The following is a 25,496-nucleotide window of genomic DNA, read 5'->3' on the forward strand; positions in this document are numbered from 1 at the left end:
AATTAAACTAATGGCTTACAGTCAATCAAAATGCACTTTTTACATTCTAAGTCCATGAGTCCCTTAGGGCAGGGCACTCACATCATCTATCACTCACTGGAGAATGTCCAAACTAAGGGCCTTTGAGAGGACTAGAAACTTCTCACCAAGTCATCCTTGCTGAGTACCACTTTGTCACACTAGAGAAAAAAATCTGCAATGCCACTTTGCAGAGTTCCCAGAAAAGTTTAGCATTTCTGGAATTCCAAATAAATGTTGTTAATTTAAAGGAATAACTTTCACTGTCAGACAACAATGATAAATGAAACTAATAAAAACATACACTGAGCTTGGAAATTTCCTCATGAAAATAACAATTTCTAGATTAACACCACACACTTCCTTTTTGGTGGTATTCTTGTTTTTTCTGAGTCCTTAACCTCAAACCTTCTTTCATCTTGTATTTGCCCACATCTGGATAAAGAGGAAATTCACTGTTTAAGAGTTCTCTTTAATCCTTCTGTCTGTCTTTATCTGGTCTGCGACAGCTTGAAAATGAGCCCGTGACAACAGCTATTTTGTAATGGATAACCTGTCTCCCAATGACATTATCTGGAATGACTTGACTTACACAAACTAATTCATCTACATCTCTGCATCACATAGGTCAATTTCTTCTTTTCCTAATGATCAGTAATTCATTCTTATTCAACCAACATTCAGACTTTATACCAAAGTATGCATTCGTTTATTCCACATTAGCTCTTTAGTTTATTATCGACTTCAGGGAAAGATCGACTTACCTGGTACACACCATCTCCTGGACCTGCCGCTCCCAATAGGCATGTCATAGCCTTTGGGGTTGAATAGTATTTAATCTCTGCTGTGGCCTTAATGATTCCATCACAGTAGACATTGACATTGACAGAGCCAGCAGGAAAATCTTATAAAACACAAAGAGAGAGTTAGGAACTGAGTCTATAAATGCATATACCACAGTATTATATCTCTTAGAGAATATGAAGTCAGGCTTTAAGAATTCATAACAATTTTACTAGCTTTTAACACTTAATTGTTTTCTTTTTTTATCCTTAGTAGTTAGAAACCACAAAATAGAATATGTAATTTTGCACTTCATTGTTTAAAAAAAACTTAAAGGATTAAAACATATGTTAAAATTATAATAAAAGCAAAACACTAAATCTTTTCTCCTTATCTTCTAACCTCCATTTTTTTGGAGTAATCTATAATCATATCTACGTAATACTTTGAATTTACAACAGTAAAGTCATTCATTAAAAGTTAAGTATTTGTTATTAATCTGAGGAAGAAAGTTCCCATTAATTACAGGAAAGTTTCTTAGAATTGTTTGGAAAAAGAAAGAGTAGAGTTGATTGAAATTACAGAACTTTTATTCAATTGATAACAATGAAAAACCCTTGGGAAGGCAAGGTTTAATGCCCTGTTATTTAAGTACTATTTACCCCATCCATTCATCCTTTTTGTGAATAAGTTGTTCAAGGTGACTGATACACCCCATTGTAAATTTTGCTGTAACACATCAAGAAAGTTAAAGTTACCTGAGACTGTTGTGCTCTCTATGAAAGAATAACACTGAATAATCACTTCAATGGAAAGGTTGTGTTTTATTGTGACAAAATTAAACAAAATTTAGCTCTTTAAATTCATTCACAGAACACACTTTAAAAACTTTCACTCTTTGTCACAGAGATATTTCCCAAATTCTCCTGGAAAATTGTCATGCAAACATCTGGGGTTTGGAATAAGCCATTAAGTACAAGCCACCTGATGAAACCACCTGATGAAATGTTGAATATTTAAAAGTTCTTAAGGTTTAAGCATTAATTTTACTTTATCTTCTGAAGAGGATAAAGGACCTCTTATAATATTGCTCAGGAAAATTTAAAGCCAACATAACAATCTTATATTTAACTAGATCAAGAAGCTAAAATTTCCTCCTCTCATATTGCTTGACTAGACACTTAACCTGTATTATAAAGAAAATATATGTAGAAAAGTTCTCTCTTCCAAAAGTAAGTATTCATCCAATAGAGAATGTAAGAGAAATCTCAAAAAAACTGAAAGTTGTAAAGTATACCTCATCAGCTACAGCTGTGTGCACATAGTAAAGGGGGTTCTGGAGTTACTGGAGTGAAATGAAGTCAATTTCAGTAGATTTCATAAAGATGATTTTGAAAGAAAATATTGACTTTGTTTATCAGAAAAGAGATTAGGAGTTTTATGATGGGATGTTAACCTTCTGAAAGAAAGTCAGGTGATAAATCATGAAAGATATATGGTGAGAATATTTGCTTGGGACTTCTTTGATATAGGATACTTAAAATATTCTAATTTCTTTAGAAGTTAACATGAGAATAAACTTATTTATTCCTGATATCTTGGTCAGCATAATTGTACTTTAACATAATTTTGTTTTTCTTTGAATTGTTACCAAGCTCAAAAGAGACACACATTTAAAAAGTATATTAGTATGGCAAAATGTTGGGTTGAGTAGAGAAGATTTTGAGTTCTGAGAACTATAAGAAGAAGACCTCAGAGTATTTGATATACCTCAATGCTGAAAGTCTATTAACACACACACATACACACTTATTTATAATGGTTAAGAGGAGGTCTCCAAAGAAGTAAAGAATTCTAGTTGGTCTTGGAGGGGTACCCTTCTCTAACAGAAAACTGCTAGTTGCCTACCCCAATGTCTTCCTTTTAGAAACAGAATTCTGATTTTATTTCTTGCTAGACACGTTGCTGATCAACTAAAAAGACTAGATTTTCTATTCTTCCTTTCAGCTATATATGACCTTGGGATTAAGTTCTGACTAATGAAATATCAGCAGATATGTCTTACAGAGACCTTTTTAGTTTAATGAGGCCCTCTCCATTTCTTTATCCCAGTGGTGTGCTGATAAATGGACTCTCAGAAAGAAAAAAAAAAAGCACTGATGCTTTTTTTTCTACACATAGTTTTGCCAACTTCTGTGGTATAAATATTCCCACCATGGTCAATTTCAAGCTACCAAGGTGTTACGGACAGAATTTTGTTTCCCCCAAATTCATATGCTGAAGCCTTAACCCCCAATATGACTGTATCTGGAGATAAGGCCTTTAAGGAGGTAATTAAGATTAAATTGAGGTCATAATGATGGGGCCCTTATCTAATAAGGATTTATGAGAAGAGACACCAGAAGTGCATGTGCACAGAGAAAAGGCCATGTGAGGACAGAGGAAGAAGGTGGCCACCATCCAGTCTGTGGTATTTTATTATGGCAGCCCAAGAATACTAGTGCACAAGGGAATATCACTGAATGTGAAGTAGGGAAGAGATGTGTAGAATTGCATTTTGCAACCTGAAATGCAATGGTTCCAGCACACCTTGCTTCATCACATTGCTTGGAATATAGGGTGTGATAGCAAGAGGCTTGGAGGTCATCTTGTTCCATGATGATTATGACCACACCCTAGGGACTATGGAATGATGACTAGAAATAAGCCTGCATCTGGGACAGTACTGTGAAGTTGCCATACCAGCCCTCAACACCAGCTAGACTCAGTACAGGAAGCTCTGGGTATAGCACAAGAGAACATTTACAGAGAGCAAACCACATTTTAAGTAATGTGACTGACTGAGCCACGAGCCAGGTGATCAGAAATGAAGTCACATGAGCAGTTTTCCTAGACTGGAAAGAGACTGACAGATGGAGGCCATCTCCTGAACCTGAGGCATCAACATTCTTCCAAAGAACCCTGAGAGTGGGGAAGGGTCCCTGGTATGTTTCCACTTTAGGGTTAGATCCTCCATTTTAATTTGGTATTCAAAGAAGTAGCACAAAAAATTTTTAAAGGCTTAAGTCTTTATAGACTATTATTAGATTGTCTGAGATACTGACTGAGATCATTTCCTGCCCTGGAAGTCACCATTGGGTACAGGGACTATACATGAGATGACACAGAATTAGGAATGCTCCTGAGCATGACTGCCCAAGAATGAAAGGGGACAAATTTTATACCAAGAGATGTAAATAGAAGACTAGGAGGAGAGAGGGGGCAATACGAGGAGTATAGTATTTATAGAGAAAGATGGTCCCCTCAATTCTTTTCCCCAAAAGGAAGAAAAGGAAGTTTTTAAATGGTTTATCACCCCCCATTCAGAAGCTGAATGTGAGTTATTCCAGAAAAGCCACTCATGTTTAAGGGATTTGCTAGAGGGACAGACTGACACTTTGTTCCTCAGTTGGATGTTCAATGTTGTCTTATACATTGTCTCCCTCATCTCCAAACATCCTATAAAGGGGACTTAAAATGTAAGTTGAGAAGCTATTTTATCAATAAGAAAACTGAGGCACAGAAAGATCAAGAGACTTGTCTAAAGTTACCCAGTAAATGGTTCAATACAGAATAAAAACAGCCCTCTTGGCCACCAGTTAAGTGTTTCCTTAACTACACTGTGGATTCTGCACAGATCACTAGCCTCGAAGAGCACACTGGGCACTCCCTCTTACTCCGTAATTGGTGTAGAGCAAAAGGAACTCTATTGTACGGTCAGTCCTGTCCAATCAAACTTCCTGAGATATGTTCATTGGATATGTTCCAATGAAGCACCTAAAATATGGATACTGCAACTGAATTTTAAATTTCACTGAATTATAATGAAGTTTAAATAACCAGATGTGGCCAATGGCTAACATATTGGGCAGTGCGGTTCCAAAGAGTAGTTTCTCCAGCTGTGGTTTGTGACCCATTAATTCATCACGACATCAACTTAGTAGGTTCTAACACTGAAAAAATGAAAAGAAATAAAATATCTTTCCCTCTACTTATATTACCCAAATGTTCCTGCATGTTGTCTACTTCTTCATTATAGCCCTTAACATATTAATCATAGTTATATAAAATTCTCTGTCTGATAATTCCAACATCTGTGTCACATCTGTCTGGTCTGATGTGTGTTTTCTCTCTCTAGACTATGTTTTTTCCTGGCTTCTTGGCATGCTTTGTAACTTTTTTGTTGAAAACCAGACATGCTGTATCAGATATAAGAAATGAAACAGGTAAGTGTGTATTGACAGTAATCTGTGTAGAAGTTAGGCTGTATTTACTGTTTGCTGTAGCTGTGGGTACCAGAGTCTTCAAATTCCTCTACTGTCCTTGTCCTTGTCTTCCCTCCTGACTTTGTGCCTCCCTAAGTACTCCTCCTTAGAAAGATTCTGCATCTTGCATACTTTCAACTGTGAGCCACTGCCATTACACTGGAACCCTGCTGTGGTGATGGTCAGGTTGGGGGAAGGGGAAGCAGTCTAATCTTATGATTAAATCAGTCTTTTAGTGGGCCTGTGTCTTTCAGCTGTGACCTTCACAAGTGTTTCTGCTGTGGCATAGCTTTCCCTTCCCCACCTTAAGTGAGACATGAGGGCTAGAGGGGGTTACAACAGGATGGATGCCCTTCCTCAGCTGGGATGAGGCTCTGGTAAAGTGGTCTCCCCTGAAAAGTAGACCTTTGTTATGGAGAACATACTGGGAGTATTTCACCATTAGTCTTCTTCTGATCTAGCAGAGCCCTTCAGGGGATCTTTCTCAGATCTTCACTGTGTGAACCTGATGGGGTTCCTGGTGGTAAATTCCACAAAATTATAGGTGCCTCTTAAGACTACAGCCCCCGGGAGTTTCTTACTTTCAAGCTAGTCCACACTCAGCTTCCAGCAATTCATCAGAATTACCATTGAAGTGCTCCTACCAGTTTACGGCTCCAGTGACTTCTGCTCCACGTAAGCAGATCTTAGATGTCAGCCTTGATTTACCTTTCTCTCCAGATTTTGGGATGGTTGTTTACCCTACAACCTTAGTTCTCCAACGACGTCAAGAAAAGCCACTGATTTTCAGTTTGTTCGGCTTTTCCTTGTTGTAAGAATGGGAGTGGCAACTTCCAAGCTCTTTACATGTCAGGGCTGAAACCATCGGTCTAAGTATTGCTTTTAAAACTTTTGTTTTCATTATGTTTTCATACATATGTACCGGGTCATAATGTAAAATGTAGTTCTTGCTAGGGTTCAAAAAACTTCAAGAAACTGTGCCTTGAGGCAGAGAAAGTAAGACCATTTCTGCTGAGGCATGTCCCATACGTATTCCCATAATTATTCATGGAACTATCCTGTATATTGCTACACAGCAGCCAACGTTTTGTAAGAGAATCTATCATTAACTTCGAGAATACACCAGTTGAAAAAAAAGAGTTGGAAAGGTTTAATTAGCATAACTGGTAAATAATGGTTGGTTGGTTGGTTGATTTTTACTACAAATTTGCTGTTCAACCACATGGATAATATTATGACCTGGTATATATTGGAAAATTTGGAATTACAGTTTCCTCCTCTTCTGAAAAACATGTGAACTTTGACATTTTATTCTTTGCGCTGCTCTTAGCTACTAGGTAAACTGAACATAAAATCTTAATGTGAACAATTTTATTTGACATTTTGATTTGCTATTTGGGAAGTATTATCTAAGTACTTCTTAATTTGTAATATTGATTTTTCTGTAGTGATTTAGTCTAACTAGATTTAGTTTAACTTCTAAACTAATTAGTTAGAAATTATTGCTCATTAAATCATTTAAAAATGTGGCATAAGGAAGTAAGGGGCTTTGGAAGAAAAGGCAAAGAAACAGAAAGAATTATTTCTCATCTCACTTCTGCATATCCTTGTCCATGACAGGAAGCAGTGTCTAAGATGTTTATAAATGGTTGGTGTAAAGTCTTTCCTTTCTATAATCCAATTCTGACCTACGCTGTGCAAGGAAATCCATAGAGGGGACACATGCTTTACACAACACAACAGAAAAGATTTGTAAATGCCCTGTAAATGGGTTTCATTATAGCTACAGTCTAAAAAGAAAACAAAAGAGCTCAGGATGCATTTGATATACTCTTTAATTTAAATATTTTTTACTACACTTCCAAATTTATAATAAGATGGAATATCTTTGTACTTTAAAATATTTTATGAAATTCACACTTATAAAGTTAGGTAATTTTATTCTCTAATTATAACAGGACATCATAAATTCAAAAACCAAGTAGTCCTACATTTATATCAAAACATTCAGAAATTAATATATTAAATTTTGATTTTAGTACAGTTATCACAGCAAGTGTGTCTATTCCATCTGGAATTTTAAATCCGATGCAATTTATCATGCTGAAGCAAAGTTGGATAATAAAATGGTTAGGTTCATAATTTAAATAAGGAAAAGAGGGAAGATTGTATATAGAAATGGTACCATGATGATAAAATAGTGAAAAAGAACTATGCTTTCCAAAGCAAAAATAAACTCAAAAAATATACTTTTTTTGCATGGCAAAAAAAGTAAAGAAGAAAAAAGAAAATCATGAATGAAAATCCAAAAGTCTGCTAATCCTGTTACAATAAAGCAAATAATTTTAGTTCCATATTTAATAGCTGACACATTAAAGTGCTCTCTGCTGACATAAAGTATGTGATGTTACTGGCTGTCATTTTACCACATGGTACACAAACTAAGTTCTCATAATTTACACATTCGTGCTTTTGCGAATCCAGTTTAATAATAACAGCCTTGGGTATGTGAAAGCTAAACACAGGAAACACCTGCAGAACAATATTAGTTTCTGTAGGGAACTGAAACCACTTACCATAAATTTATTGAAAGAAACTCAGAATGATGTTTTATATTTATTAAAGCATAAGAAAAATTTCTTACCTAAAGCTTTCATACACCAGACTGTCTTATTCCAGAGGGCTGGCCGTGTTCTAATGCATTTACTATTTGACATAAATTCAACCTCCACAGAATCACCAATTACTTCATCTCTCAAAATAATAAATATTTCACCAGGATTCTGTAAGATGAAAAATATAACCCAATTAGGCATTTTTAAAAGTTTTCATTAACCAAAGAACCCAGTGCATTTATTAATGATAAAGGTCGCACATAATTATATATCTCCATTGTGTCCGTAGTTTCAGCCATATTCAGAAATGAAATATATAAAGGTGATTGTCACAGCATTTTAAGTGTCTCAACTTGATGTCTATTGAATACTCAATTTTTCTTCCTCCAACACCAGATTTTGCAACTGGAAAGACAGTGAGGACAGAGCTGCTCCCTTTTCCTCTCACCTCATCCCTGTGTGTGAGGTTCTATCTGAGGGTGAGGAGCATCAGTTCACAGACCTCCAAGGAATGTAATTCAGTTGCTAACCAAATCCTTTTTTTTTCCAAATCCCTTTCCTTTACCTTTCCAGAACTTGGTGTATTTATCTATATATGAGAGGACTGAACAGGTTTAGCTTTAAGACCTCTTATAATTTAATTATGATGAATTGTTTTAAATGTCTAATACAGTTGACGCTTGAACAACATAGGAGCACCGACCCTATGCACAGTGGAAAATCCATGTATAATTGATATTAGATCCTCCGCAATTCAACCAACTACAGATCATTTTGTACTGGGGTATTTACTATTGAGAAAACTCCATGTTTAAGTGGACCCATGAAGTCCAAAACCCCTGTTCAAAACAAATACGGTATGCTAACACATATATATGGAATCTAAAAAAAAAAATGGTTCTAAAGAAACTAGGGGCAGGGCAGGAATAAAGATGCAGACGTAGAGAATGGACTTGAGGACACGGGGAGGGGGAAGGGTAAGCTGGGATGAAGTAAGAGAGTAGCATGGACATATATACACTACCAAACGTAAAACAGATAGCTAGTGGGAAGCAGCCGCATAGCACAGGGAGATCAGCTCGGTGCTTTGTGACCACCTAGAGGGGTGGGATAGGGAGGGCGATGCAAGAGGGAGGAGATATGGGGATCTATGTATATGTATAGCTGATTCACTTTGTTATAAAGCAGAAACTAACACACCATTGTAAAGCAATTATACTCCAACAAAGATGTTAAAAAATAAAAAAATCCATGTTTATGTGGACCGATGCAGTTCAAAACCCCTCTTGTTCAAAGGTCAAGTGTAGTTTTAATCTTACCTAATAGAGGTTCTCTGGTTACTCTCTACGATGAGTATCAGTGAAGGCTATTGAGTTGACAACGGTTATAAATCTAAAAATTTCAAGATTTTATTCAGGTGGAAAAGCTAAATCTATATACGTAAGATATAAAGGGTTACTGAAAACCTTTTGAAAACAATCCAGAAAGAAAATTAAGGATAAGAAGATTAGAATTAATATAGAAAAAAAGAAGGAATAAACACTTATTGAGCATCTATTTTATATGAGGAATTATGCTTTTTAAATAAAGCCATTTCCTTTAATCCTAACCAAAACAAACACACACATACATATACACACAAACATACACACATACCCCAAAACCAAAATGGAAGGCTATTATTTTTCTCTTTTACAAATAGGGTAACTAATACAGAGAGTTACATTCTGAAGATCAACCAGAACTATCTAAATTTAAAATCTGTACTACTCTTTACATCTTGCTGTTTAACCCTTCAAAATAACTAAATGAAATATATTTTTATGATTATCTCAGATATCACCTTTCAAAGACTTTCTTCAAAGTCAAACTAAATTTCAGTCCTTCACAAAATAAACAGAAACCTCATTTACATGCTCTTATAAAATTGTGTTTACCCAAAAGTCATTAATTTCAAAGTTCTCTTATTAAATATTATCTCCCTAAGCATAAATCCCACCAATAAAACTTACATTTTTAAAGCTCTGAAAAAAAGTTTCTACAAATATGTTGATGTTAAAAAAATCATTTCAGGGCTTCCCTGGTGGCGCAGTGGTTGAGAGTCCGCCTGCCAATGCAGGGGACACGGGTTCGTGCCCCGGTCCGGGAAGATCCCACATGCCTCAGAGCGGCTGGGCCCGTGAGCCATGGCCGCTGAGCCTGCGCGTCCAGAGCCTGTGCTCTGCAACAGGAGAGGCCACAGCAGTGAGAGGCCCGCGTAACGCAAAAAAAAAAAAAAAAAAAAAAAAAAAAAAAAAAATCATTTCAGCTGATACACATCCACTTCAGGCATTTCTCCATCGGAGTCTACCACTCTCCAATATTTGTCCACAGATTATTTTGAACTAAATATCTCCACACCGAGTAAATTGCTCATCGAGAAAAGATCCCATAATTCCACCTATTGCTCTGGCCTCACACACCCTGCATGTCGGAAACACTTCTCTGTTTCTTTGCTTGTGCCCCACACACACTGCTTCCTCCTCTTCACAGGACCTCACTGCCAGCGCAGTTCTTCAGCTCCTCTAATGCTCACATCTCACTCCTTACTCTAAAGCTTTAATGGCTTCCCACTTCACTTTGGCTCAGATCCCCAAGATCCTCGGCTTCAAACTTCTTCGGAGTTCTCTTCCCTAGTACATCTCTTCTTGTATAACTTTGACCTCTCGCTTTCCAAACTTAGTGGGCCTTAGCATCCTCTCCCAGTGTTTATTCACCTAGAGAACTCATTCTCATTCACGAGGGCTCACACAGGCTGCTTCTTATGCAACAGATTCTCTACCTAATAGAGGGTAGGACTCCACCTTTCAACCATTTCCAGAGAAGAGTTCTCAACAAAAGACAAGCATACTGACCACCCCCAAGGAGGCACTGACACCTCATTTGTACCCGGGACCAGCTTCATGGGCATGTAACCTCTGCAGCTTCACAGGCCCTGCACTTGGAGAGCGCTGCACTTGTCTTAATGTTCTGCTGTTGCAGCTTGAAATGCTTAATAATTTGAACAGAGGTCCCTACCTTTTCATTTTGCGCTGGGACCTGCTAATTAGGTAGCTGTTCCTGTTTGTACATATGTTGGCATGCCCTTGAGTTCCTCCTCTCCCTCCATGTCCCCATATGTATCCTCTCCATCAAGGTCCAACTCAGCTTTCGCACACAACTTCCGAAGGAATCATGAAACATTTCGCACCTGTACTCCTCATTTGACCCTTTCTAAGCCATGCCCTCTGGTCTTAATACGCTTTTCATGCCTGTGTCTAGGCTTCCCAGATAGATTTTAAACATCCTGAAGCTATTTTTATTTTTTCATATCGTTGCGGCATCTTGTAAGAACTAGGTACATAAGAGATAATCTGTATATATTTTTCAATTCAGATAGAATATCTCTATAAAAATATAACATTTTGGGGACTTCCCTGGTGGCACAGTGGTTGAGAGTCCTCCTGCCGATGCAGAGGACACGGGTTCGTGCCCCGGTCCAGGAAGATCCCACATACCGCAGAGCGGCTAGGCCCGTGAGCCATGGCCGCTGAGCCTGCGCGTCTGGAGCCTGTGCTCCGCAATGGGAGAGGCCACGGCAGTGAGAGGCCCGCGTACCGCAAAAAAAAAAAAAAAGACTTTTTTTTACACTAGGCAAGCTCTACTCCTTATCCCCCTCAGGACTCACGGCTTCATCTGCTTCCTGCATCTCCATGCACGAAGCGGGGCTTCGGAGGAGGGAAGGCCTGCACTCGTCCAGCCCTGTCCTTAATTATTATGGGCATCTTAATTAAAGATATAATTATTTGGGCACATTGAATTCAATGGAGGAAATATGAGGACGCTCAAATGGTCATAAATTTAGTGTTCCCGGTTATGAAGCTGTTACTTTGCTCTCAATCTTTCTGACTTCTCTGTTTATCCCTTATTTGGCTCTGACCATTCAGAAAGAGAGAGTTATAATAATTATCACTTCCAGACTCTACAGATTCGCTGCAATGGTCACAACCCTTGAGACTTCACCAAAAGGGCTGGAACTTTGTCTACAATACAACACAGGTAGTGGAGTTTCTAGACTGTCAGGATGGGTGTCTTTAGGCTTTAATGAATCATTAAGTACCGGTAACAAAGGATTTTGATCTTAGTGGATCATATCCGCTTACTACTATGACTTGCACACAGACAAACGGCTCTTTTCATATTCATAATTAATAGGCACTAGCTCCACAAGCACAGGTGCATGGGCCTCATTAAGCCAGCACTGTGCAAGTCCCTGCAGCTGACCCCGATCTGACCCGTGACAGCAGAGCAAGGATTAGGTTATGGCAATGGTTCCAAATTTGGCTGTTAATTCTCACCTTCAGAATCACCTGGGAAGCTTTTAAAACTCCCAATCTCCAGGCCATAACTCAGACCATTTACATCGGAATCTCTGGGGGTAGGATTCAGACATTATTACTTTTTTTTTTCTTTTTTGTGGTACGTGGGCCTCTCACTGTTGTGGCCTCTCCCGTTGCAGAGCACAGGCTCCGGGCGCGCAGGCTCAGCGGCCATGGCTCACGGGTCCAGCCGCTCTGCGGCATGTGGGATCTTCCCAGACTGGGGCACGAACCCGGGTCCCCTGCATCGGCAGGGGGACTCTCAACCACTGCGCCACCAGGGAAGCCCAGACATTATTATTTTTTAAAACCTCCCCTAGTAATCTCTATATACTGCTTAGTTTGAGAACCACGTGGTTACAGGGAAAAAACATCTTTTGTCATCGTAAAACCTTATCTCGAAAGGGGTAATACTTCACAACACAGACATTTTAGGCATTGATACACATAATAATCTTTTGCTGCTTTAACTGTATTTTTCAATTAAATCACAGGACTTGACTTTAAGTTAAGGTTGGCTACCAAGGACTAGTGTGTAACTTGGTGTCAGAAATAAGTGGGCAGTGCTGTTAGCTTCTGTGTATTGTTTTAAACTGGATTCAGTGCCAAGGAGTGAACAGGCAGGAGCTAATCTCTGAAGTTTTTGTAGTTTGCCTGTGGGCCCTTCTACAAGTCACACCCCTTTATACATTCTCAGAGTTTCGCTAGAGTCACTGGTTATATAATCTGTGGTCTATACAGATTTAGGTTTGGAGTCTCATATTATGGTTGCAGCCACAAAGCTAAACACCAGTGAAGGTCAAATAAAATGAAGGTCTTTATTAGGGAATACTCCACGTTCTAGGATTCAGATAGAAAAATGATTCAATGAAATTAATATAGATCCAAACGCTGATAAGGCCCCTTAAAAGGCCTTTTCTGGTTATGCTAGAACTTTAAGAACTAAATTTGCTCAAGAAATCAACAAGTGACCAGACTACTTTTAAAAGCATATTTCAGTCTTATCGGAACAGTAGCAGTGGGAGAATAACATAAATATAAAGAAATATCAGTTAATTATACCAAAGGAAGTAAAGAGGTTTGGGGTGGAGAAAAGCTGCGATTGCAGCAGATTCTATCAAAAGGAAGGGAAAATGACATTGAAGTCCTTCCTACACAGGTAAAACAAGATAGAAAAAATAAGCTCACTCTTGACTGCTCTTTAGGACGGTGCTACTGAAGAAGCAATAGAGAGGCCATTCCTGACCCATGACTGGGGCTCAGAGAAATCACAGGAGAGGCAAGAGTCATCTGGGAGCAAACCGCAGTACTTCCGAGAGGGCCACTGAGGAAAACATTCATAGGCGCTCTCTTAAAGATTCAGGCCAAATCTATTAAAAAAAAATCCAGTGACTGAATCACTTTTTAGAGATGATGCAGCTCTAACAAGTGATCATAGAACAACTGGCAGGACTGCAGACAAGCCTCTGAAGAAGAGCACTGCCTCCTTGATGCCATTACTAGGTGATTTGAAAGTGACCTATTATTAAGAGGCATGAATGTACTTCCTATCCTCTGGGGCAGGATTTATCCTTGGCAGTACTGACATGTTTGAACCAGAGAAGTCATTGCTGTGGGGGCTGCCCTGTGCACTGTAGATGTTTAGCAGCATCCCTGGCTTCTACCCACCAGATGCCGGTAGCAACCCCCCAGTTATGACAACAAATCTGACTGCAGACTTTGCCAAATATCCCTTTGGGAGAGACAGTCAAATCAGTCCCAGATAAGAACCACTGCTCTGAGGGAATCTGCCTGAGAAATTAATAAAATTAGGACTTTGGAGTAAATACACAGCAAAGGGAAAAGAAGCTAGCAGATAACAGACCAGGTCCGGTTCTGGTTTAGATGTTATTCCAATGGAAGAACGCCCCCCAGGTGGATTATTCATCAAGGACAAAAACTGGAGAAGATTCATCTGAGCAATGGATGTGCTTATTATTAGCAGGCTTAGAATTCACTGATTTCATACCTCTCGTGATCAATTACCCTATACAAGACAAAATCAGGAAGAATATGCTAGAGAAGCAAATATCCTGGCCCACACCAACCAAAAAAAAAAAAGCTTAACACATACTAAAGTAGAACAAATATTGCTAATCCTAGAAAAGAGGCAAAATTAAGCAGCAGAATTAAACTGTTAAAACTCATTTAGGTATTTCTTAAAAAGATAGGGAATAGCTTACATAAACAGAACACTGCAGGCACATCTTCACTAGTGCACGAAAAAAACTTTTTTCTGCTATTTTTGAAGGGGCACAAAATTTCAAGGTCCAGGAAATCCGAAATCCATGGAAAGGAACAATGCTGGGAAAGATGACTCAGCAGAGGGATCAATACTGCCAGGCTCCTGGGGTCAAAAGCAACAGCAGCATTACCTGCTGCCTCAGTTAAACTATCTACTTATGCTGCTTCTCCAGAGCAGAGGAGGGAACAGGGAGAGCACTTCTCCAGGAGCAGGTCCGCAGACCCAAGCAGTTCTGCAGCAAGAGGCAACAGGTGAGACTAAAACTAATTCTCTGGTCATCAGAGAGAATGAAGATGATGCCATTAGATTGAACCAGTCAACTCAGCACCAGCATGCTGGAAACATAAAACCATAAGGGGAAATCCATAGATTTTGAAGATACTGGGTGGGAAAGAGGCACATCTCAAACATGACCTGGTGACTGGCAAGGATAGTCTTGTAAATTTCTAGATTTTTACACCATGGCAGGGAAGTCTCAAAATATCACTTCCAGAGAAAGGAGGTCGTATCCTTAAGCGGACTCTACTTACCCAGTAATTCAAAGACTTCTCAGAAATGTTCAAAGGTTGTGCTTTCAGACAATTGGCATAGACTGAACGTTATCCTGGCAAATCTGAAACATGATTTTCACTCATTTGGATACAAATAATCTTTCCTGTGGTGCTTGGAAATTGGGACTTGGATTCAGACTATACTAAGATCTAGGTTCTGAGAACACAAGGTTTTGACTGGGATGGCTATTTTTGGTCCAGGGATTTGTTTATTTCAGTTTTTTAATGTGTAGGTCTGATGCTAAAATAATCTTATATGACCTTTCAACTCTTAGGACTGTTTAAAAAGTGGGGTACCAGGCTTCCCTGGTGGCGCATTGGTTGAGAGTCCGCCTGCCGATGCAGGGGATGCGGGTTCATGCCCCGGTCTGGGAGGATTCCACATGCCGCGGAGCGGCTGGGCCCGTGAGCCATGACCGCTGAGCCTGTGCGTCTGGAGCCTGTGCTCCGCAACAGGAGAGGCCACAACAGTGAGAGGCCCGCGTACCGCAAAAAAAAAAAAAAAAGTGGGGTACCCAAGAGAGATCTGGAATTGAAATAATTTAACTGCAGAGGGTCTGAAAGAATTGTATCCATGTCAGTAAAAGCCCACAGTTCTGTTACTGAAAGAACCCTCATCCTGCTGAGCCATCTGAGTGAGTTATCTCTGCTTGGAGGGCAGTGGGGTTTAAGTTTTGGATTCGATTTCTCTACAATTTAATAACGGAAAGGTTTTATACTGTTCAAATTTTACTCTTGCAGATATTTTTGAAAGCAGCTATTTAGACTCATTGCATAATTCCTGGTGAGCAATTTTTAGTTGCAGAGGGTTTTTTTTTTTCTTTTTTTGCTTTGACTTTCCCTACTTGAGAACAGTTCTAATTTCCATTTTATAGTCTCTTCTATTTATTTCCGTCTCTTCCATTATTTCTGACTCAATAGGAGCCACTGGTTCTGCTTGTTTGGCCTGATCTCCCTTCCTCAAGTAGGTTGCAATTGTTCTTTGCCTGATCCTCTATCTCAGTTGCCTCAAACCTGTACAGTTTCATTTCCTGGGGTCTTTAAGGGAGTGTCAAAGAAGTTTTTGTTCCTCTGGAACTGATAACATAATAAAACGGCGATTCTCCTGTTTGGGGATGGGGTCTGGAGGTGAGGGAATTAAGCTTTTGCAAACTGCACAGAACGTTCTGCTTCTCCCAGGGCTGCTGGTATCATCAGGATCAGGGGATTCTCTTCCAAAATATGCCTCCCAGTAAGCAGACAAGTGCAGCTCCTGTCACATTAACCTACTGGCATCCACCTGAAGGACCCTCTCATGCAGCTCTCAAGGTCGTCCTGTATCTTTTGCTCTTCCTGGTCAAGCACACCATAGACACTGAGGACCAGCATCTTTTTATTGTCTGGAGATCACGAAGCCCAAGTTTTGGTCAAGCTCTAGCAGTAGGCTTATTTTAGTGGCTCAGTCCAATGAAGACTTAGAAGGAAGAAATGTTGGCAACATGTGTTCATGTAGTCACCTCCTGAGAAATCCACTCCCTCTAACATTATACTTTTATTCCCCAAAGGACCAGCTCTTCTAGCTCTATGGTAGTTCCACTTCATAATGTAGGCCTTTGATATATGTTTTATAATTTAAAAATCAGTGGCCATAAAAAATAAGTATTTTCAAATTCTATTCAAGAATGTAATTCCTTTTATGAAAATAAAATCCTTGATCTGGTTAATATGAATCCAACTTTCTTTTAAATAGCTTGATATATATAGCAATTGTAAATCGTTTGTAACACATCAAGTAACATTTAATAAAATGATGCTTTCATATATGTTTCAATACTTTATTATTCAACAAATATGTATCAAATGCCTACTACCAGATATTGTTCTGGGTTCTGAGGACATTGCCATGAACAGAGTAGACAAAAATGCCTCTTTGTTGTAGCTTCTAGTGTTAGTTACATTCTAGTGAAATGCAGTATCCCTTAAAATAATGCAGTCACTTAAATAACAAGGTGTCTTTACTGACCTCACATGGAATCTCAGCGGGAAGCACCACTGCCTGTGATATGGTGCTTCTTGAAGCTTCTGATAATTCTTCAATTTCCTTTCTCTCACTTATTTGCCCAGAATGTTCCACTCTTAGGTCTGTTGGAATAATGACCTCAAGGTAGTCCTCAGAACCTAGAGGAAAGTTCATGAATGTAGATTACAATATAACTAAGGCCATATTATTTCCTCCATTGCTATAAAAACTAATTGTTAAACAATTGATTTATTTATAATTGCTAAACAATTAATATGTGGGACAACCAAACTGAGTTTAAGATAGCTAAAGTAAATGAACCAATGTTAATAATTAAAATAATGCTTCATAAGTTAACTAGTATTATAACCGTAAGCTACTAAACTAAATCAAATACATAATATTTTCATCCACTAGTTAAGTATTTTCCCCCAAAAAATCCAACCACCATTTAATATTGTCTCTTAATATTAAAACAATAAATCTGAAAAACATGAAGCTATTTCCTTTCAATGCCTATAATTAAGAAAATTTACTCATTTTAAATCAGAATAATTATTTACCCTTCACATATATTTCTAATTTTAAAAACAAAAAGCATAACTAGGAGACAATCACTAAATAAACTAGTATTTCTATGAAACACTAGTTTAATAGTGAAATATTAGTGTTCATCAAAATGTTAATGTGTTCTGTGAAAAAAGTGTCCTGAATTAAATAAGTTGGGTTTCTTTATGGCAGTATTACTAAGAACACTAAAATATGCTAATGTGAATTTTGAATCTCAAAGAAGGGAAGAAAGTATTTGATTTTTAAAACATTTAACATTTATTAACTTAGCATCGTCTCAATCATTAAGACACTTTTCTCTATTGAAGAAGAGTTGTGTTAAGAGAGATGGATAATACTTTTATTACTCAATGTTTCAAAGCCCAGAGCATTTTATTAGGGCACAGAACCAATATGACTGGAACCAAGGCTCTCACCACTAGAGACTCTCACAACTGTCAACTTAGGCCAACCTCAAATGTATCTCTCAAATCCTCAAAGAAGGGAATTGGAGAAAAGGAAGACAGCTCCTGACAGCTAGATACTGGCCTGATACCGTGTGAAGGCCTTGGCGTTGCTAGAAGGTGGCCTCCTGTTCTCCTACGGAACATCAACCAATTTTGCAGAACGTCCCCATCGGACAAGGCCACCTGTCACCATGATGGCTCAAGTCAGAGATCAGACCACTTTGTAATCATGTCTGAATCCAGGCAAAAACATGAACGCTGTCCAAACCACAAAATAACCAAACATCCTGAATCCTGGCTCCTGTGAATGATGTTGCTTCTTTACCAATTCCAGTCTCAGCCTCTTTTCACTTCTCTTGCCTTCCAGGTAGGGTAACCAGCTCCTCCCAGTCTGCTTGGGATATTTTTGGTTTGGGCACTGAAAACGCTGTGTCCCAGAAACCCCCTCAGGTTCAAGTATACTGGTATAGCTGGTTACCCTGCTTCTCAATAAGTTGTTAATACATGAAACCATAAAATTACATGTGCTTTTTGACAGCAAGCAAACTATAGCAAAGCCCTACTTCCAGGAACCCTTCCTCAAATCATTTAATGCAACCCTAAATCCTACAATGAATCTTTTCTTAATACAGTCTTCCTGAGGTGTCCCATGGTTCTCCATGGTGGCCTTCTCTTCATTGCAACTAGCAAAAAAAAATAGTTCAAGGACAGGTGTGTCCTAGTGGTCTTTGGCAAAAGGGAATTGACAGGATAAAAAGGAAGAAGAGTCAAAGGCAATTTAGATGAAGTTGGCTAGAATTCTGGTTTCATTGCATCCAGAAAGTGAAGTCAGCAGTTTCATACAGGTAATTCTATCAGAAAAGCAGAGTAACAAAAGTGATGTCCTCTGGAGAGGAGCTGTCTCCATGCCACATCTAAGAAGGAGACAGTTTTGTTTCAGGTTTTTTTTTTCTGTCTTATGAAAGTTACAGAATAAAAGTACAAAAGCACCTGGGATTTCCAGATTCTCCCAGTACTAGTCTTGCTTGAAATGAAATGAGAAACAGCCTTTATTTCTCTAACAATTTTAAACACTTCCATAAGCAGTCTCATTCTCTCTCTCTCTCACTCTCTCTCTCTCATACACACACACACACACACACACACACACACACCAAATTAGTGAAAGGTTGTATAGAACTGGCTCAATCACTTTGTGAACTGAAGAAAGAACAAGGAAACTGATTTCATTTTATATATCTTAAAAGGTGTAAGTTGTTCCACTGCAGCAGTATCTAGGATGTTTTCTGCTAATTCATCTGTGGTATTAGGTTAAGAAGAGCTATTTTCTTTACCCTGAGGACATAATCATGGATGTACAAAAGATTTACCTCTATGAATGTTCACAGAAGCACTGTTTATAATGCAGAAAACTGGGAGCAGTTGAAGTAATAAGGGACCAGATGAAAAATGTATAATGTGATAAAAGATACTGTCACTAATTAAAATTCCATCAAAGAATATTTAACAACAAGGAACAAGTTTATGATATAAGTGAAAAAAAATCAAGTTACAAAATTGTCAATTTTGTAGGTTCCCATTTAAGTAAAATAAGAAGTATAGGACTTCCTGCAGGTTCCATATTTAAGGAGCTTCGGAAGTTGCCACTCCAACCTAACAAACAAAAAGTTGAACAGACTAAAAAAATCAATAACTTTTCTTTGATTCTTAAGAGAGGCGTGGACACAGCACAAACTACTGCCCCCAAGGCTGGAGAGACAGGCAGGTGGATAGAGAGTCCCAGCTTACCAGAGCAGAAACTCAGGAGTGGAAACGGCCCCAGCAGCCAGTGCCAGAGTAGAGAAACCTGAACCGTAATTGACAAATTGCTGGACACTCAATGAGGACAAGTCTGAGAGTTAAAAACTCCAGGGGAATTCAGCCAAAAGGTGGGGGGAACACAATATTTTGAAATTTACCTCTAGGAGCTTGATAAGATTCCCACAGCAAATACTGGGGAACATGCCCTCCTGCTTCAATGGAACCGGAAACACCTTTAAATACTCCAGGACACTCCGTTCTTCTTAACAAGGCCTGCCCTGGGTGGAAACTAGTTAATCAGAGCCAAATCTGCTGGGGTATTACCACATTCTAATCGACCAGAGGAAGAGAAATACCCAACTGCAGCCCACTGGAATAGTCCTCTCTCACCTAAAGGGGAGAAAAAAAAAACTGAGAAACTCTTGTGAGGTCCACAGTCCAGAGGCATAGGCTCACTAAAGGACTGAAACCTAATCACAGAACTCTAGAAAGCCTCCTCTCCGCCACACCTCACCACCACATTACTAAAGGCTTATTTACAGCAGTTCTTTTTATAGAGTATATTATGTCTAGCTATCAAGAAAAATTACAAGGCATACCAAAAGGTAGAAAACACAAATTGAAGAGACCAGAGAAAGCACTAGAATCAGACATGGCAGGGATGTTGGAACAATCAGACTGGGAATTTAAAACAACTCTGATTAGAATGCTAAGGGCTATAATGTGGCATGGACATATATACGCTACCAAATGTAAAATAGATAGCTAGTGGGAAGCAGCCGCATGGCACAGGGAGATCAGCTCAGTGCTTTGTGTCCACCTAGAGGGGTGGGATAGGGAGGGTGGGAGGGAGATGCAAGAGGGAGGAGATATGGGGATATATGTTTATATATAGCTTATTCACTTTGTTATACAGCAGAAACTAACATACCATTGTAAAGCGATTATACTCCAATAAAGATGTTTAAAAAAAAAAAAAATTAGGGCTTCCCTGGTGGCGCAGTGGTTGAGAGTCCGTCTGCCAATGCAGGGGACGTGGGTTCGTGCCCTGGTCCGGGAAGATCCCATATGCCGCGGAGCGGCTGGGCCCGTGAGCCATGGCCGCTGAGCCTGCATGTCTGGAGCCTGTGCTCTGCAACGGGGGAGGCCACAACAGTGAGAGGCCCGAGTACCGCAAAAAATAATAATAATTTAAAAAATTAATAAAAAATTAGACAGAATGCAAGAACAGATAGGCAATGTAAGCACAGAGATGGAAATCCTAAGAGCCATAAGAAAGTGCAAGAGATTAAAAACACTGTAACAGAAACAGAGAATGTCTTTGATGGATTTATTAGTAAAGACTGGACATGACTGAGGAAAGAATCTCTGAGCTAGAGGATATATCAATAGAATCCTTGAAAACTGAAGAGCAAAGAGAACAAAGACTAAAGAAAAAAAATTGACAGAATATCCAAGGACTGTGAGACAACTATGAAAAGTGTAACATATACATAATGGGAATACCAGAAGTAGAAGAAAGAGAGAAAGGAACAGAAGAAATATTTCAAAAAATAATGACTGAGAATTTCCCCAAATTAATGTCAGACACTAAATCACAGATCCAGGAAGTTCAGAGAACACCAACTAGGAAAATCCCCCCCCCCCCCAAAATGGGATATACCTAGGGATATCATCTTCAAACTGCAGAAAATCAAAAACAAACAAAATTTGAGAAAAAGCTAGAGGAAAAAAATCCTTACCTATAGAGGAACAAAGATAAGAATTATATCTGACTTATCCTCAGAAACCATGCAAGCAAGAGAGTAGAGTGAAATACTTATAAGTATAAGAGAAATAAACCACCCACCCAGAATTCTGTACTCTGTGAAATTATCTTTTAAAGCTGAAGGAAAAATAGAGATTTTCTGACAAACAAATACTGAGATAATTTATTATCAGTGGACCTGCCTGAAAGAAAAAAGAAGTTCTTTAGTGAGAAGAAAAATAATATAGATCAGAAATTCAGATCTGCATAATGAAGGGAGAGCATCGAAGAAGGAATAACTGAAGGTAAAATAAATATTTTTCTTATTTGTGATTGATCTAGAAGATAACAGTTTGTTCAAGATAATAATAGCAACAATATATCCAATAATGTATGCTTATGTACATATCTTATATAAACATTTACATATATATGCTTGTGTATGTTTATAAATAAAATAAATGAAAGCAATGATATAAAGTATAGAAAGGAAGAATTATGATCATTTTATTATTATAAGGTAATAATACTACCTATGAAGTGATACAGTGTTATTTGAAAGTAGACTTGCGTTAGCTGTAAATGCATAGTGCAAACTCTAGGATAAACCCTAAAAAAGTTATTTTTTTAAGTATAACTTATATGCTAAAAAAGTAGAAAAATGGAATCATATAAAATGCTCAATTAAAATCACAAATGGCAGAAAAAGAGTAGAAGACAAAAATAGGAATAAAGAACAAGGGGAGCAAAACAGAAAACAGTAATGAATATGGTAGATATTCATCCAACTATATCAGTAATCATTTTGAATGCCAAGGTCTAAATGCACCAATTAAAAAACAGATTATCACAATGGATCAAATAACAAGACCCACCTATATGTTGTTTACAAGAAACCCACTTTAAATATAGAAACATATAATGATTAAAAGTAAATGGATGGAAAAATACACCATGCTAATACTAAACAAAGGAAAGCAACAGTAGCTATGTTAATTTCAGACAGAGCAGACTTTAAAGTAAGAAAAGTTATCAGGGATAAAGAAGGACATTACATAATGATAAAGGGGTGAATTCTCCAAGAAGACATGACAATTCTTAATGTGCGTACACCTAGCAACAGAGTGTGAAACTATGCGATGCAAAAACTAATAGAACTTCAAAAAGAAATAGATGAATCCACTATTACAGTTAGAAACCTCAACACCTCTGTCTCAGAAATGGACAGAAACAGCAGGCAGAAAATCAGTAAGGATGTAATTGAACTCAACAACACCATTAATAAACTGCATATAATTGACATTTATAGACTGCTTCATCCAACAGAAACAGAATATACATTTTTTTGCAAGCTCACATGGAACATTCACTAAGATAGAACTCATTCTGAGCCATAAAACACACCTTAACAAATTTAAAAGAATAGAAATTGAACAATGTCTGCTCTCAGACCACAATAAAATTAAACTAGAAATCAATAACAGAAAGATAACTGAGAAATCCCCAAATATATGGAGATTAAACAACATACTTCTAAATAATACATGGGTCAAAGAAGAAATCTCAAAAGAAATTAAAAAAATATTTTGAACTGAATGAAAATAAAAATATAACAGCAAAATGTGTGAGATGCAGCAAAAGCAGTGCTTAGAGGGAAATTGTTAGCATTGAGTACATGTATTAGAAAAGAAGCAAGATCTAAAACCAAATTTAAGTTTCCACCTTAGGTAACTAAAAATGAAGAGCCAATTAAATTCAAAGTAAGCAGAAGAAAAGAAATAAGAATTAGAACAGAAATCAATGAAATTGAAAATTGGAGAAAAAAGAAAAAAAACAATGAAACTAAAAGTTGGTTCTCCAAAATGATCAGTAAAATTCATAAGCCTCTAGCCAAGCTAACAGAAGGGGAAGAGAGAGAGAGGGAGAGAGACGGAGAGCAAGCAAGCATGTGAACAAGCAGAAGACACAAATTAATAACATGAAAAATGAAAGAGGGGGACATCACTCTAGAGATCTAGATCCCATGGATGTTAAATGGATAATAAAGGAATACTGTTAACAAGCCAGTGCCACAAATTTGATAACCTAAATAAAATGGACCAATTCCTTGAAAGACACAATCTGCCAAAACTCACACAGGAAGAAATAGACAATATGAATAGGCCTAAAGCCTATTTCTATTAAAGATTGAATCAAGAATTAATAACCTTCCAAAATAGAAAGCACCAGACTCAGATGGGTTTACAGGTGAATTATACCAAACATTTAAGGAAGAAATTATATCAATTCTCTATCATCTCTTTCAGAGGATAGAAGCAGAGGGAATATTTCCTAACTCATTCTATGAGGCCAGCATTACCCTAATACCAAATCCAGACAAAGACATTACAAGAAAACTACAGAACAATATCACTCATAAAAATAGATGCAAAAATCCTCACAAAATATTAGCAAATCAAAGCCAAAAAAGAATAAAAACAATAATATCATCATACCAATAGATGCAGAAAAAGCATTTGACAAAATCCAACACAAAGTCATAATAAAAACTCTTAGTAAATGAGGAATAAAGGGGAATTTTCTCAGCTTGATAAACACTATCTACCAAAACTCTTCAGCTAACATCATTCTTAATGTGAAAAACTTAAAGCTTTCCCACTAGGATCATGTTCAAGGTGAGGATGTAACTCTTACCATTCCTTTTCATTATCATACTGGAAGTCCTTATTAATGCAATTAAGGCAAGAAAAAGAAAAGTTACACATAGTGGAGGAAGAAATAAACCTGACTTTGTTGGGATGACGTGACTGTCTAGTAAATCCAAAGGCATCAACAAAGAAATTCCTGGAAGTGACTGTAGCTAAACTGCAGGATATAAGGTGAATATACAAAAGGCAACTGCTTTCCTATATACTAACAATAAATACATGGAATTGGAAATTAAAAATGGAATACCATTTACAATAGTACCCCCTCAAAATGAAATACTTAGGTATAAATCTAACAAAATATGTACAATATCTATATGATGAAAACCACAAAACTCTGATAAACAAAATCAAATAAGAACTAAATAAATGGAAAGATATTCTATGTTCATGGATAGAAAAACTCAATAGTGTCAGGAAGTCTGTTCTTCCCAACTTGAGCTATAGATTCAATGCAATCACAATCAAAATCTCAGCAAGTTACTTTACAGATATGGACAAACTGATTCTATAGTTTATATTGAGAGGCAAGAGACCCAGAGTAGGCAGCTTCATATTGAAGGTGAAGAACTAAGTTTGAGGACCGACACTACCCTATTTTAATACCTACTATAAAGCTACAGTAATCACGATAGTGAGGTCTTGGCAAAAGAATAATCAAATAGGTCAATGGAAGAGAGTAAGAGCCAAGAAATAGAATCACATAAACATAGTTAATTAATCTTTGACCAAGGAGCAAAAACAATACAATGGGGCAAAAACAGTCTCTTCAACAAATGGTGGAACAACTAAACATTCACATGCAAAAAATGCATCTAGATACCTTACAACCACCACAAAACCTTACAACCATCACAAAAATTAACTGAAAATGGATCACAGTCCTAAATGTATAATACGAAACTATAAAACTCCTAGAAGATAACGTAAGGGAAAAACATATATGACCTTGGGTATGATGACAGATTATTAGACACAACACCAATGTAATGATCCATGAAAGAAATAATTGATAAGCTGGAGTTCATTAAAATCAAAAACTTATGTATGCAAAAGACAATATCTAGAGAATTAGAAGATAAGCCATAGATTGGGAGAAAATATATGCAAAAGACACTTTTAGTAAAGGACTGTTTTCCAACATTTATAAAGAACTCAACCTCAACAATAAGAAAATGACCAAATCAATTTAAAAGTCAGCCAAAGTTCTTAACAAATACCTCACCAAAGAAGATATACAGGTAGCAAACAGGCATATGGAAAGACGCTCCACA

At 37.7% G+C, this 25,496-nt stretch overlaps 1 protein-coding gene across 1 annotated transcript in view; it reads right to left on the reverse strand.

Moving 5' to 3' along the window:
- BANK1 (B cell scaffold protein with ankyrin repeats 1) overlaps nt 1–25,496 on the reverse strand; it is a 271,583-nt gene that overhangs the window by 207,128 nt on the left and 38,959 nt on the right. The window contains exons 2-4 of the mRNA XM_082837839.1: nt 16,955–17,109; nt 7,750–7,888; nt 783–922 (exon numbers count right to left, since the gene is read on the reverse strand). Of these exons, the coding sequence (XP_082693965.1) occupies nt 783–922; nt 7,750–7,888; nt 16,955–17,109 (434 nt within the window). The remainder of the gene's footprint in view (nt 1–782; nt 923–7,749; nt 7,889–16,954; nt 17,110–25,496) is intronic.

Source organism: Leucopleurus acutus (assembly GCF_964270905.1).
Source record: "Leucopleurus acutus genome assembly, chromosome: 4".
In the NCBI taxonomy this organism is placed as follows: domain Eukaryota; kingdom Metazoa; phylum Chordata; class Mammalia; order Artiodactyla; family Delphinidae; genus Leucopleurus; species Leucopleurus acutus.